A 15,680-nucleotide genomic window follows, 5' to 3' on the forward strand; every position below is an offset into this window, starting at 1 on the left:
TAGATTAGAGAACATCTATTGATTGACGTTGACAATATTAATTACGTCTAACCCTGCTATAATCTGGACTTACTTATTTTGCTGTTATTGTCTACCACAGATAACAAGGGCTAAAGACGAGAAAACCAGGCAGCTGCAATTACTGCCTCCTCTCATCCCCCGCTAATGTTATGTGTATTCCAAAAGGGGCGTTGAGAATCAAAATGGGGCACATCCCAAGTACGCGCAACGCACCTGCTCTCACGCCCCTCTTAACGTTTTGACAAAAATCGGCCTCCCCCCGTTTATTTTTGGCAGGACCGATTAGGCAGCCGGGAGGAATCTTCACGTACCGCAATCCGTTTTTCTATACTACAGGAAGGTTCTAAAGGCCTAGATAGGATGCGACAGTCTTACATCATCTACGAATCATTAGAAGACATATAATAAATGTAATACAGAATATAAAAGTATTGTATACATTGGGAAATGGAATACTTTCATTTATACAAAAATATTAGGCCGAATGGATGCCACGAGGGTTTTCTAAAAATGTTGAGCAATGTATTTTAGAAATAGAATTTTTGGAATATTGGACATTCAGAGAGAAGTCAGAATGAGCTCAATTCTAAGGACTGAGATTAAGTCAATGGGGTGTGGATCATGGGGTCTCCAGTAATTAGGTCGACATGGAGAAAAGGTCAACACAAGCAAAAGTTTGACGTAGAAATGGTTGACGCAAGAAACGTTTGGCATGAGTTTTTCAAGGTTTTTTATGTCGTTTCGTTGATTCGAACACATGGTCCCCGAGTCAGTGTACTGCTTTTCTTTACCTGTTTAGGGAAAGGACTCGTTCCGCGACTGCTACGCTCGACATACTGTACCGTTCCCAATCAGAGTCCACGTAGATGATAAAGTACGAAAAAGTTCAATAAAATGGTAAAAATCGTGAAAAACTCATGTTGACATTTTGATGTTTAGACCATGTTGACCTTTTTTGCTTGTGTCAACAGACTGTCCATGTTGACCAATATTGGGCGACCTAATGTATGTCCATCCAAAGCCCAAATCCTAGGTTAATAGATGCATCAGGCAGAGATTCCTTTTGATACATCGCCTTATCCCAAATATGGTAACGAGGATTATTATTAAAAAAAAAAAAAAAAATCAGGAGTGGGACAAACAGTTATTCCCACCGAATGCATATATATTTATTAAATACAGTTCCTGGCCTAATTAGATGGCTGGTGTGTGCGTTTCCGAACCGGACGGTGTAAAGTCGTAGGATTGGGGTGACAGCAAACTGACAACTATTAAGATAAAGAAATCAAGGGGACGATTCGTTCCTGTCCCCGATGTTTGGGGTTTGCACATACACAAACCCCGGTAGCGAACAACCTTTACTCCAGGAGGGGAGGCCGGAGAAGGTGGCTGGAACAGGGGGAAGACCCAGCATTTTATGGGCGACCAGCTTAACTTTTCATTACAAGCGGCAAAAAAATAAAAAATCATTCGATATTGAGTGACCACCGAATGATTTTTCAGCCGTGTTAACGCATGTGAGGGGATCTGTTCATATATGCACCCCGGTTCGCATCAGGCGCTCGGCCAGGCGGCATTTACCTGTGCGCAAGGCTGCGATTACACGCACCCTAGCGAACAAAACTGAATCAGGCCCCAAGTCCTTTCGCTGTACAGTGAAGCTGTCTGTAAATGTGTCGCCCTGGAGTCTACATTAAAGACCAGAAAAGGATTACACAGAGAAGTTGCTGCTATGTAGAAAACCAACGTGAGTACAGGCTGCTAGGGTAAAGTATAGTGTTGCAAACAGAAGTCACACAATGTGATGGTGAATCCGCAAAGGTAACGTGGAGGGGAGGAGCGGGATTCACAGCTAAGCTTATAATTAAAGATGTCACATTTGCCTCACTGCTTTAGGTACAAGCAGAATACACAGACAGCACTTTTTCACCCTGCAACAGCTAATTACGATTTCTCAATTTATTGCTTCTCCACGGATCCTAAAACAGCCGACTGTGTGAACTGTGGCTCTGGGCAAGAGACGGTGAGTAGAAAGTCTCAGGAGAAGCGTCAGCTCTCCCCTGGTCCTGGCTGTGCTGGGTACTAGGCCAATCCGAGCAAATCCCGGGATCAGTATAGAAGTCTATGTTCCGCACAGGTATATCCTGGAATACATTGATTTTAGGATAGAGGGGCAGATTATTAAGCTCGGTGAAGTGATAAAGTGGAAGGTGATAACGCAGCAGCCAATCAGCTCCTATTATTTTTTCAAAACCATCCTGTAACTTGATAGTTAGGTGCTGATTGGCTGGTGAGTTATCACTATCCCCTTCATCACTTCACCAAGATCATATATATATATATATATATATATATATATATATATATATATATATATATATATATATATATATGTCTAGTGTCTGTGTGTCCCCAAAACACTGCCATCTGTTAGCAGCAAGTGAAACTAAACCTCTTTCTCGCACTCACATTAGCTACCTTAATAGCTTTCGAAGGGGCAGACTAGATGTGGTCCTTATCTGCCGTCAAGTTCTATGTTTCTATGAAGCATTTGCTTTGAGCAGGCTAAATTAAGTCCAATACTGCCGGCACTCTTCCCAAAAACTCACAGCAGGCCCCGGTGCCCAATGGTAAATACATACAGAATCCAAGAGGTAATGTCCCTCAAGAGGCAATACACAGCGTCTTCAACAGGTTTGACCCCCTTCTTCAGGACATCAAAAAGTACAATACATCATAACACATGTTGTACTTTTTGATGTCCTGAAGAAGGGGGTCAAACACCGACAGCTTGACAAATATATTTCACCTGTTGAAGACGCTGTGTATTGCCTCGAGTGCCATTACCTCTTGGATTCTGTATACATATATTATATATAGCATGCCTGGAATCAAACATTTATGTGATAGCTATGTGTATCGTAGCCATTTTGAGCAATAGTGTTAGGACCTGCAGAAAAGTGGGGTCCCGTGAAGGGGGCTGCAGGCTTAAATGCATTGATCAATTCATGAACTAAATCTCTACTGTTTATTAATATCAGTTAATTTAGTGAGTTCAGAGCCCCTACAATTTCTGTTTAAACAATGTGGTCACAAGCCATAGGGCACCCCAAAAGGAAATAGGAAAGGTGAGTGCCAATGTTTAGTATATATATATATATATATATATATATATATATATATATATATACATATACACACACACATATATATATATATATATATACATATACATACATACACACACATACTTGGGCCTGTCCCATCCTGGTTCTATAAAATAATTCCCAACACCCCCGACCACAACACAATCAATGAATTACAAATTCAATGTAGAATTCAGGTTCCCCCAGGTTGATTATCCCCCTCACCTCCCTTGGAAAATCCCCCCTCCCGCCACAGGGGGAAGTACTGCCCATTTTGGGCAATCAAAGGGGTTTTAAAATTTTGACAATCAGAATTTAGGTTCTACAATGTTGGCAACTGCATGCTAACAGAGTACACGTCGACATGTTGTCAACTCACACTATCGATTATTGTATCATCCACATTAGGATAATATAGACATTGCATATGTCAGCATTTTATCCATGCCAACATGTTTGATATGATGCTGTTGGTATAATGACTGTGGGTATAGCCCTTGCTTACATGACGAAAGCATTATTTTTGTATTCTGTAGGATGATAGAAGGGTCAGGATTTCCCTACTCTGGTCATTTCCCGTTTGTACAAAAGACAGGACTTTTATTAAGAAGACCTCATTACTTGCCCTGTGGCTAACAATAGACTACTCCATCCTCAGGCGGTAGTAATACTACACGTGCTGTAGCAGTGCTCAGAGGCACTCTGTGTCAGTACACCCTGCCTCTATGCATGTGATGTCATGATGTCACAAAACAAGCTCTGCAGGGTGGAAGAGGAAGATGGGGTATCCAGAGGATGCGTCCTGGGCCTTGAATGTAGCAGGGAGCTTTCACAAGGCACTACCGGCAAGCTGTAAATGGGTGTATTGCAGCAGTGACAGTGCTGTCCTATCAGCCTTCTGACCAGGGTGGGGTTACAGACTTCTTCGTGGCCCAATGCATACGACATTTCAGTATGCTAACACTTAAGGCAACAGTCCACTAAAAGCATAAAATGCAAGTCGTCCAATATTAATAACCGGTGACACAAGGAGACTTGAGCTTCGGTGAAATAAAGTGAGTAATTTACTGGTCAATGTTTTGGGGACGTGCTTTCATTCTTCTGGGCAAGAAGAAAACATTTTTCTGAAATATAATCTATGTCTAGCTGGTAAAGCCAGCTGGGTCGTTTCACAGAAGCTGGAGAGCAACAGTTTGCTGAAATTTTCTACAATATTTTCCATTAAAACACAAACAATGAGTGTCATACAACCACATTTGCCTACATTAAAAGTTACCTCTCTGGGAGGTAGTAGGTATGAATGGGACGTGTGGCTTCATGACTTGCATCATCGCAGTCCGACAACTCACTATGGAAAGTTGCCACCTTCTGTAGGGTTGCCCATTGACTATCCATGGTTACAAACTATTGATGGTTTAATCTCAATGTTAGATAGTTTTGCCATCTATGGCTGCAAACCAATGGGTTCTCCACCCTCCATCGTACAGAACGACCCACCCCCAATGGTTCCTCTCCCAACTAGTTGGTGCTGGGACACAGACCCTGGTTCCATCCCCTAACAGCCATTAAACTCCAGGTTCTGATTGGCCCATGGATCAATGAGTAAAGAACAGAAATGGCCTTCAGTTGGTGAATCCATTGATATTCCTCCATTGCCTAGTTTACCATTGGTAGTCACTTACAAATGCACCAGCACGATAGTCACCTTAACTTGCGGTGGTGGGTGATGTCAAAGTCACATAAAATGGACCCTAAAGTTCTGCACAGCCCCCCTTCAATGAGAAAGTAGGCGGGGCCTGGGCAGAGAGTTTACTATCTCAGGAGAGTGGGAGTATGGAATTCAGGAGACCAGGGGGCAGTGCCAACCCTATGCAGCTCTGTGACATCATGTTCAGAGGCCCCCTGCATCTATATATTGAACCTGCCGGTGGGATGCATCAGCACAGTGCGCTGGGGGTGGTGGGGCATTGGGGTCACACCAGATGAGAGATACAATTGCTGTAATAATAACCTGGCTGTGATGAGGGACTTCCAACAATTGCGGTGAGTTCCAAAAATAAAATAACAGATCTTTTAAAAACCAACCGTAATATATGCTTAGAGACAGTGAGCACAGAATAAGTTCCATCAGTTTTAATAAAGTGTGTTTGTAAATAATCATTAGAGCTTATTAAGGTTTAAATGTTTCCTTTGCGCCTGACACTGACTCCCAGATAGCAAATGTGGAGCACATTTAAACAAAGCACCATTTGCAAATGAAGAACGTGGAGCAGGCGAGGGCCTCGGCAATGCCACGTTTATAGGAAAATGGTTTTTGGCACGGCAGACAGGGCTATTTGCCTACGGCCATTAGCATTTAAGGGGCTCTTGGATTGGGGCCCTACTCTGGATCCAATATGATTATAACAACAGTTTATAACTATTCAGTACTTACATACTATTAGAACAAAGGGCAGGGTTTCGGAATGTAAGGGGCCCATCTCTTCTCCACACTGGCCCCTCAAAAGGGTTCTATATATATTCTACACTGCTACACTCTACAGTTACCCCGCAAAGCAGCCTTACCAGCCAGCAGAGATTTACAGGGAATTAGAACCCACACAAAATCCAGTCTACAGCGCCAGAAGTATCAAATTCGGAGAAATAATTTCCTGTATAATCTAATAAAATAAATGGATAAATCACATCCTTAAAATCCACTTATACACAGTATAGGGAGCGTATGGTCTTACAAAGTATAAAACCTAACACACAACATTGATACGTCATTCGTTACTACAGTATATAAAGCAATATGTTATTATCTCAGAACCTATAGAACAGGCACAAATTAAAATGATCTGAATAGCACTTAAGTAAGCTAATGTTGGCTTTCTGTGCATATATAAATCCACGTACGAGTCCATTTATTGCACTATTCAGTACACCAGGTTTTTTTTTTATTGTAGCTAGTCCGTATAACCGCAGATTAATAGAAGAGAGATATCACTAACATCTGCAGACCATCACACACACAAAAAAAATCTCAACCGCTCAGAATTTTTTTCTTAAACATCAGCTCAAAGTAGGATCCCGTTTCTGCAAATAACAGTTACTGTCCCACTGACATGCATGTGTTTTGGTTTTAGTTTTGGTTCTTATTCAACAGTGTGATTTGTATATATAGTACTTTGGTTTCGATTTTGGTTCAGTTTAAAGTCGACTAAAAAAAACTGGACCACCATTTATAATACATTTTTTTTATAAAAACCCAATAAAATCATGTAATTTTGCAATCCAAACCCCTAATTTTGATTTAAGATCTGAATTACGAATTTTGAGAATATTCATATTGAGACTCAGATATCTTCTGGGGATCCGGACTGGGTTTGGGTTAGATCCTAAAATTTCGGGTGGATTTGGATTTTTTACACACACGAACCTGTATCTGCCATACAATGATTATGAACTGAACAATGATACAAGCAATAACAATCCCAGAGAGATGAAAAGTAGTATCAGCCAATGATGCAACTTTTTGGAAACCAGGCGTAGTAATTGTCCCTACTTTTTACTGGATGTGTACGTGATTTTCTGTAGAGCACAATTAATAGTATTCTCTAACCCTTTGAGTGCCAAGTGAATTTGTCAAAATAGGTGTAAAAATTGGCAAGCAAACATTTTTATTTATTTATTTACAGTTTCTTATATAGCGCAGCAGATTCCGTTGCGCTTTACAATAGTAGACAGTGATAAGACAAACTGGGTAACAACAGACAGACTTGGAGGTAGGAGGGCCCTGCTGCAAGCTTACAATCTATAGGGATATAGGGGGAAACACAAGGACAGGCACCAGTAATAGCATAGCAGTTACAAGTCCAGAAGGGAAGCTATATAATACATAAGGGCCTCGGAGGGTTATGCACGTAGAACTTAAATATGATAGGCTTGCCTGAAGAGGTGAATTTTCAGGGAACGCTTGAAAGTTTGGAGACATTGTTGAATAATGTTTACATTATATGGGCAATATAGGATACAATTTAAAAAGATGAGAGATTCAGAAAGTGAGAGATTTGGTAAGAAAGCGCCAGTTTTTTTTTTTAAAGCGGCAATCATTTACACTGCAAAATCATTCTGGTATTGCCATGTAAATGATTGCCGCTTGAAAAAAAAAAAAAACTGGAGATTTCTTACCAAATCTCTCACTTTCTGAATCGTTCATCCGATTATTAAATTCCCCCCATAATCTTTTTTACACATTTTTTATTTGAATTTATATATAATGAGACACGCTGGCATTTCTAGCAGGTATTTTGCTCACAGGGCACTCACAGGGTTAATGAAAAGGCATAATTTTTTTCCACCAGTTATGCCAGTCCATTGACTTAAGGGTAAGTGTCCATTTGCACCTATGGGTATGAAATGATCCTATTGAAATAGCACGGTAGCACTACATTTTATATTATCGAGTCTCTGAAATAACAACTGGGGAGAGGGCAAGAGCAGCTATTCAATTACAGGAGAGGGTGTTGAAAATGTAATCCAAATACTGCATTACCCGGACTGGCTACAAATCAGAGTTGACACAGGAGAGTGCTCGGGACATAAGCATGGCTGTACAGACGGTTCCAGCCTTCGGTCACTGCTGATCTGCCAGGGAAACGCGCACGCTGCTAGTGGCTGTCAGCTCGGTACTGGAATCGTTAATGCGCTCACAGAAGATAAATAAATAAGGCCAGCGCACAGCGCAGGAGGGGAACCTTCATTGAGATACAGCTGTTTTATACAGGCTGACACCTGGTTTATCAAGCACCCAAGCTACTGATGCACTCACATCCACCCTGCGCGGCTCAGAGTCCTCGCTGGAAAATAAAGATGTTCTCTCGCTCTTTTTTTTTTGCAATCTATGTAAATTTCAGAATAAATCCGTTGTGCAAATCTCTTTGAACATGCAAATCCATAAATCATCATTATGCTGACAAAGGAGGGAAGTATCTGGTGAAATGAAGGCTCGTTTTATTCTAAAGCCCCCCGATCAGGTATGGGGCTGTGAACTTTGGGCTCCCTTCCAAGGCGTTACAGAATTTTTCCTTGCTTAAGATTAGCGCGGCCACAAATTCTAGTGTGTTTTGTAATTAGTCAATTGGGCGTTCGGTCAAGTCAAAAAGGAAGAAAAAGACAGAAAAAAAAAAACGTTTCTTTCTTTTAAGCTGCTGTTTAACTTTTCCACCTCTGCTGCTAATTTGGTCTGCTCCATGGAGCTGCTAATGAGGGTTGTTTTCAGTGACCGGGGCGAGGTAAGGGAATCGGGGTAAGTGTAGCAAACAGAAGCCCCCACTCCCCTCCCTCTATTTACAGGCTCCCACGGTCCTCTGCTTCTGGGATTCTCCCGTTGTAAGGAAAGTGCTCTTCTCTTCTCCCTACAGCCAGGGAACCTCAACACCAACCAGGGCCGGTGCTAGGGTGTCCGGCGCCCTCCTGCAAACCATACATTTTGCGCCCTTTCACATTACCATTGCAACAAGCTGCAGCCCGATTGTGGGAGCGTATGCAACATGCGATCCTATAGAGGATCTCTGGTGCATGTACATGTATGCATACACCATCTCATTGCTGTGTCCGCAAAATGTTGCAGGTTCTAAAGGTGCCCATGCACGCTGTGAGAATCGCATAAGTTATGGGCTAGATCGCATCACACGGCATGCATGCAATGTGTGTGCGATGCGATCCGAAAGCAGTACAAAAAGTATGTGCAGCACATACTTTTTGTACTGTGCGATGCCCGCAGGAGTGCACATCGCACGCTGCTATTGCAACGTGTATGGCCACCTTTAGGCACATAACCCACCCCATTATTTAAAAAGTGTCTAAATTAATATAATGGCTGAGGACGCCATTACACCCCTCTTGTGACTGAGGGGGAAAGGAGGGGAGAGAAGGAGGAGATGGAAGAAGAGGGGAGGAGATAGAGGGGGCGGAGTATTGAGGACTGGCAGCGGCACTGGCACAGCACACTGGAAAGAGGGAAGGAAGGGCGGCGCTGCTGCCTGTTCGTCATTTGATTGACAGATGATAGGCGCAGGGAGCAATGAGTAGGGCGCGGATCCAGACATGACATGTCACAGACAGCGCTTCATGCCTCAGCGCTAGTGTCCGTGAGGAAGAGGGGGCAGGTCGTAGGAGGACAGTGTGTGCGCGGTGCAGGGAGCAGCTCTTTATACTGCTGCCGCCTGCTGTCAGACAGGCGCTGGGGGCGGCATGCAGGAGGCAGTGACAGTGAGGGCTGAGGCAGCTTTAGCAGAGCAGGGAGGGAGACAGCGCCTTTTCAGCATGGCGCCTCCCTGCTTTGCAGGAGCTGCTGAGTGGGTAGCGCCGGCCCTGACACCAACATTCACATTTCTTTGATTTAAGCACACACACCAATAAAGGAGAGGGGACTTTTACAAAACAATGCTTATGGTTCTCTTATAAATGGCAGACAAGAGTGATCCATGCAGACCCTCCTGTACAGTCTAGGGTAGTCTATAAAGGAGGAAAGGGGTGTGGAAATGTATTTATTTATTTATTAACAGTTTCTTATATAGTGCAGCATATTGCTTGTTTCTAGAACTGTATGTCATCACTGTATATAAAAGGATAAATCCTCATTTTAGAGGTGCAGTACTGCCAGAAGCCACTAGAGGCCACACAATGGACCAAATTGCTTCTTAACAGAAAGGGAAACCAAAATGATCTGTTTCAAACTTTCTGGATATGGACAGAGTGAGCTGTGTCACAGAGATTGGATGTAAGCCATCATTTTGGGTTTTAAATAGAATTCTAAAACACTCCAGCCACTTCTGAATCTAAAGCCTCTGTTTATGCTAATGAGTAAATGAAGAAGGGAGGGTTACATTTTATTTTTTACTCAGCAATATTAAGAAAGTTAAAAATTATTCTGTACCAAGAGATACGCTAAAAAATATATTTTCTTAGAAAAAATAAAAAAAAACAGCCAGAAAACCCCCAAACAAACAGCCAAACTAACCTTACGGCATTAAAAAACATATGATCACATTCCTCCAGTATTATAGCGTATCGTGTATAGATATACTGCAAATAGACATATTAAATCCAAAATGAATCCACAGCAATTGCCTTATATATGGAAAATAACACACTTGAGTGTAAGGCTAAAACTCACATTTAGGTACTTATGTAATATCTGGGCTCCCGTTTTTCTTATAAGACCGCGTCCCCTCGCGGAGCTCGCTGGACTCGCCACGCTTCGGGCACGGTGGCTCGCTACACTATATAAAATCAACTCCATGCGTAGTTGGATAGTAGGGGTATGAAAAAATGGGGTGCATTTAACATGGGAGCCCAGATAATACATAAGTACCCACATTTACAAAGTCAATCATACAATCAAGGGGGATATTTATCAAAGCGTGGAGAGATAAAAGAGGAAATGTACTAAGACTTGAAAGGTGATAAAGTGGAGGGTGACAAATAGTGCCAGTTAGGGGCAGATTGGCTGGTACTTTATCACATTGTATTTTATCACTATTCAAGGCCAAGTAAATCCAACCCAAAGTACCACCCAACCAGCTCCTAACTGACATTTTGCAAACCCATTATTTAACATGACAGTTGGGAGCTGATCGGTTGGTACTTCATCTCTCCAAGCCTGACAGACACCCCCCAAATCCTAAATGAATTGTTTTGGTTTCTCAGCCGTATAGAACATAGCATAATAGAGGTTTGCACAATCCCGGACAGGCGACCTGCTACCTCATTGCTGAACGTATTACAGGACACAACTACAACCAGCTACCTACGTAGAAGTTTGGATATGCAATTTGGAAACAAAACCAACCAGCAAAGTGGGGAAGAATGTGAATACAAAGTAACTGTAACCTTCACGCAGAAGTTCTAATTCTCACATAGGCAACATGTTCAAAACCATACCGGATAAAACAACCACCACCTAAAACCTTTATCGGCATTGCCGGGATCATGTCAGAGACAGAAAATCCCAACCCTACCCCCTCCCCCCCCCACCCCCCAACCCTCCCCCCCCCCATATCTGCAACGTTGGACAGTTAGAAAATCATATGCGCAGAGTTACTTACTGAGGAGGGTAACCCTGGGGGAACTTTCCTAACTTTCTTTGCTTGCACCTCGGCTAAATGTAAAAAAAACAAAACAAAAACAAATATATATCAAGAAAGAGGTTTCAGAAAAAATATTCACATCTGTTGCATTGCAAAAAAAAAACACACGACTTCTTATTTAGAGATATTCTGTATATGTAAAACTCCAGAGGCCTACATTTTATTTTTAAGTCCCCCCATAATTAATTTTTTTTTTACTTCTGTATTAACTATTAAATACGGTGAAAAGCACAATTTGTCTATAAGTATCTGGTATTATGTACAGGTAAGGGATTTCTTATCCAGAACTGTGGATCTGTTCTGGAGGCCATATCTCCAGAAGGATATAATGCAGTAGAGGCGGTACAAAGAAGCTCAACTAAAATGGTACAGGTAAGGGTCATTTAGTCAAACCCATATTATGTCGACATGCACTGGGTCTACCACCGAAGGTCAAAATGGCTAATGTCGACACATAAAATACGTCGACATGGCTAAGGTTGACAGGGTTGGAAGGTTGACACAAGCATTAGGTCAACAATGGGAATTTTGACGGTGAAAAGGTCGACATGCAGTTTTCACTTTATTTGTCCTGAATGCCGACATAGTCTACATTAACAACGCCAAAGTGTAATGCTGCGCATGCTTTGGGCAGGGTGCCTCCCATGCTATTTTATTCTCCCAATATACCGTAGTGGAATGTAGGGCATGAAATACCGCCTGTCGGCACATGTCGGCTCCCAGAAAAGTAAAAAAACATGTTGGCCTTTTAACTGTCAACCTCCCATTGTCGACTTTTCAGCCCTTTTTTTTATTACAAATGAATGGAAATATTGGAACACGAGGACATGCACTGACACTGGGGGGGGGGAGGTTCAGGGGAAATTTGAGGAAAGATTACTTCAAAGAAAGGGTAGTGGATAAGTGAAATAACCTCCCATCAGAGGTGGTAGAGGCTAAGACAGTAGAACAATGTAAACATGAATGCAATAGACATAAGGACATCCTTACAAATAAATAAGGATCAAATAGGGTTTGGGGTAAAACTATGGTTAAAAAAGTGTCAGACTAGATGGGCCGAATAGGTTCTTATCTGCTGTCACATTCTATGTTCCCTTGGATACCACTGGATTTCAGAATAGGGTCATCCTTCTGTAATTTGGGCCATCATGCCAGATACACACTAAATGACAATTAAATGGCAAAGCAGTGGGCAAGGTGTACTAAGCTTCAAAAGTGATGAAATGGAGAGCCAATCAGCTCACAACTGTTATGTCAAAAGCTGTGTTTGGTTTAAAAAAAATGACAGTTAGGGGCCATTTGATTGGTGATAAATCACTCCATTTTATATAGTACATCTCGCCCAGTGACTGCAGAGACAAACACCCAGTGAGCAGCTTTGTGTGTCCCTGGCATGATTTATCAATTAAAACTAACATTATGTACTATACTTTATTGCTGGATATTTGTTTTTTTGGGGGAGGGGGGGGGGGGGTTGGGGTAACACTGCAAAATCCCATCGCTGCATTTTCAAGGTTTAAAAATGTATTTTAAACCCTTCATTCTGAGTGCAGTTTCAGTGCCAGAATCTCACACTGGGCGTATAACCAGCACACAACAGTGTGTACTGCAGGGTGAGCTCTCACAGGTAAGATCGCAGATATCAACTTCCTACAACCCCCCCCCCCCCCCCCCCGGACATAGGTGGCAGCCAATACAAGCTGAGACGCAGGGTAATAGAGAAATACCGGAAGGCTGCTGTTATTGTCTGTGTCTCTGTGGGGTACATGGTTTATCAGAGTGTATTACTAGGCAGAGAATATAGATAATACTCACCCATGGAGCTACTGTGGAAAGGCCGTCTCCTGGGGTTATTGCTTGAATAATGATAGTACTGTGAGCCAGGTTTTGTGGGTGAGAGCGCCCCTGAATTTCCAATATCCATCTCGCCCCCAAGAAGGCTTTGCTGAAAAGGACAGACGTGAAAACAAGATGATCATATCATATCCTTTTGTTGCATAACTGTGCCAAACCAACACGGCAACCTAAGAACCATCACTGAGCTAAAATAACCACACAGGATACAAACATACTCGTTCTATAGATTATTAATTTCCGAGGTCTGGGTGCCAGTTCTGGGATGAACCTTCAGTGCGAGGGCCTGAGACTCCTGATCATTAGATTGTCTGTCCCCCCCCCCCCCCTCCAAATCGGTTTATTCTTTTGAAGCACAGAAAACACAAAAAAGGCAACGTGCCAACAGCACAATCTATGGCTGCCGCCTACGGAGCGGGGCACACTTGTGTTTGCTTTTGTTTTGTGTGGTTCTAAAGTGGAAGCGTCTTCTTTCTTTTTGATTATTTTTAAGCCGCTCTTTTCAAACTTAAAAAATAAACAAACAAACAAAAAGCACCAAAGATAATTACGGCAGGGAATAACTGAAAAAATTAAGGAGCCTACACTACGGGGAAAAAAAATAAAAAAGATTCAAAACCCTTGTGTTTATAGATTCAAAAATAAAGATTCAAAAACACTTGTGTTAATAAAGATTCAAAACACTTGTGTGCCCTGCCTCCCCCCCCCAAAAAAAACATTTTCTGAAGTTCACATTTTCACCCCATACATAAGCAAAACAAATATAAATAAGGGCAAATAACAATTAATAATCCTGGGACCAAATAAGGATTTTTTCATGCGCTGAAAAACTTCCAAAGGGTTAAACTTTTTGCTAAATTAAATTACTAGGATCAAAACACAGCTACAGAGCAAGTCAAGAGATGACAGCGCACAGTTAATGACATTAGCGCTGATCACTATTAGAGATGTTCCTCCCATCGCACCTATAGTCTAACGCCGCAGTCACCTCTGATAAACAAAAATTGCAAATCATTCCAAACAGCGTCAGACGCCAACAAAAGTTAATAAGTTAAAGTTAATCATTGTGACGGCATAGTATACTTTAATATTTGCCAATAACTACTTACCCATAATATACAAGTCCCTTGATTACACCTAGCATTGAATACATTGTTTTTTTTAATTGTTCTGACACGAGATAAGCTAGGTGCAGATCCAACCATTTATATTAAGAACAAATTTATAATTTGAAAAAGGAAAATTTTAAAATTAAGTACCGGAAAAAAAAAAATTGAATCGAACTTTATCTTTACTTGTAATCAACTTTTACCGACTGAACTAATTACTGTACTTGATAAAGTACAGAATGTGTTTTGCCTAATCTAAATTCTAATCACCGTGTCACTCACAACAGACTTAGTGATGCTTCACTAGCCTACTATTCACATGCAAAATACCCTAAATGGCCCAATTATGACTGAATCTCCTGTTCCACGGTTAACCCAATGAGAACTGAAAAATTTCACAAGCCACTCAGCCACTAAAACAAAGAGTCCTTGTCTTAAATTAAGTCAGGGTTTTTTTTTTTTTTTCAATTTCTACATAGCTCAACAAAGTGACATGCCGTCTGCTGAGACCAGTTGGCCAAACACGGGCCGGGAGAGGAAAAGGAGAATATTTGGCTACCAGCACAACACCGTTTACAACTTTGCAATGTGTCAATATTTCATGAAACTAAAGCAGAAGTTCATATACAATTACGTTGGGGACGGACGTAAATCAACGTTCAAATCATATTCTGGAAAAATAGAAAAAATTTCAGTGTATTTATGCCGGGACTGATCAATAAGATGATGTTTATCCTCTTCAGATGGAGTAGTCAAATAATAGGAAGTTGATTTTGTGGTTTTAAATATAATAAATATTTAATTGTTATTCGTTATTTGTAGCCTACGTCAAGGCCGCATCAATACAGGGTGAGTACAAAAGAAAAAACCTGATTAAATCGGTTTACTCTATGTTTTTTTTGTTGTTTGTTTCATGTAGAGTGGTGAAATAATTTTACGGGAAAAAAAAAAAGATTTATAAGTTAAAGGGATTTAAAAAATCAAATCATATACTTGACCTGCACTAGGGGGCGTTAGAGGTCACATAAAGCTGCATGCCCCACTGAACTTCTCCCGCAGACTTTGTGCTGATGACTGTGTACCAGTTTATTTATAATTCTGGAAGTAGATAAATTATATTATACAAATAATCTGCAGACTCCTAATTAGCAGATTCTGCTAGGCAAAAATAAATCAGCGCAAGATGGCATTTTAGCTTTATGTAGAGTGTTGGACAATGTCTGCTCTCATTTATAAGCGTGTCCGTACCCGGGATAGTCTTTGGGATCTCTGATCAGGCCTAGTAACTGGATCTGATGGGGCATCACCAGCAAAGTCAGGGATACAGCGGTCTACCGTCCAACCTGATCGACGTCCGATCGATAACAATCAAATGGAAATTAGGACTCTTTTGATTTCATACACGCTGCAAATTA

The 15,680-nt window shown here is 41.5% G+C and overlaps 1 protein-coding gene across 16 annotated transcripts in view; it reads right to left on the reverse strand.

The window, feature by feature from the left end:
- The window catches only part of TCF4 (transcription factor 4), a 329,034-nt gene that overhangs the window by 115,986 nt on the left and 197,368 nt on the right, over positions 1-15,680 (reverse strand). For 13 of the 16 annotated variants that reach the window (XM_083155221.1, XM_083155222.1, XM_083155213.1 and 10 more), the window contains 2 exons: positions 13,118-13,247; positions 11,261-11,313 (listed from right to left, as the gene is read on the reverse strand). The exons of the other annotated variants lie outside the window; for them this stretch is intronic. In XM_083155221.1, coding sequence (XP_083011347.1) covers positions 11,261-11,313; positions 13,118-13,247 — 183 coding nt within the window. The remainder of the gene's footprint in view (positions 1-11,260; positions 11,314-13,117; positions 13,248-15,680) is intronic. 16 annotated transcript variants of the gene reach the window in all.

The sequence above is a fragment of the Crinia signifera genome, chromosome 1 (assembly GCF_055691185.1).
Source record: "Crinia signifera chromosome 1, ASM5569118v1, whole genome shotgun sequence".
Classification (NCBI taxonomy): Eukaryota; Metazoa; Chordata; class Amphibia; order Anura; family Myobatrachidae; genus Crinia; species Crinia signifera.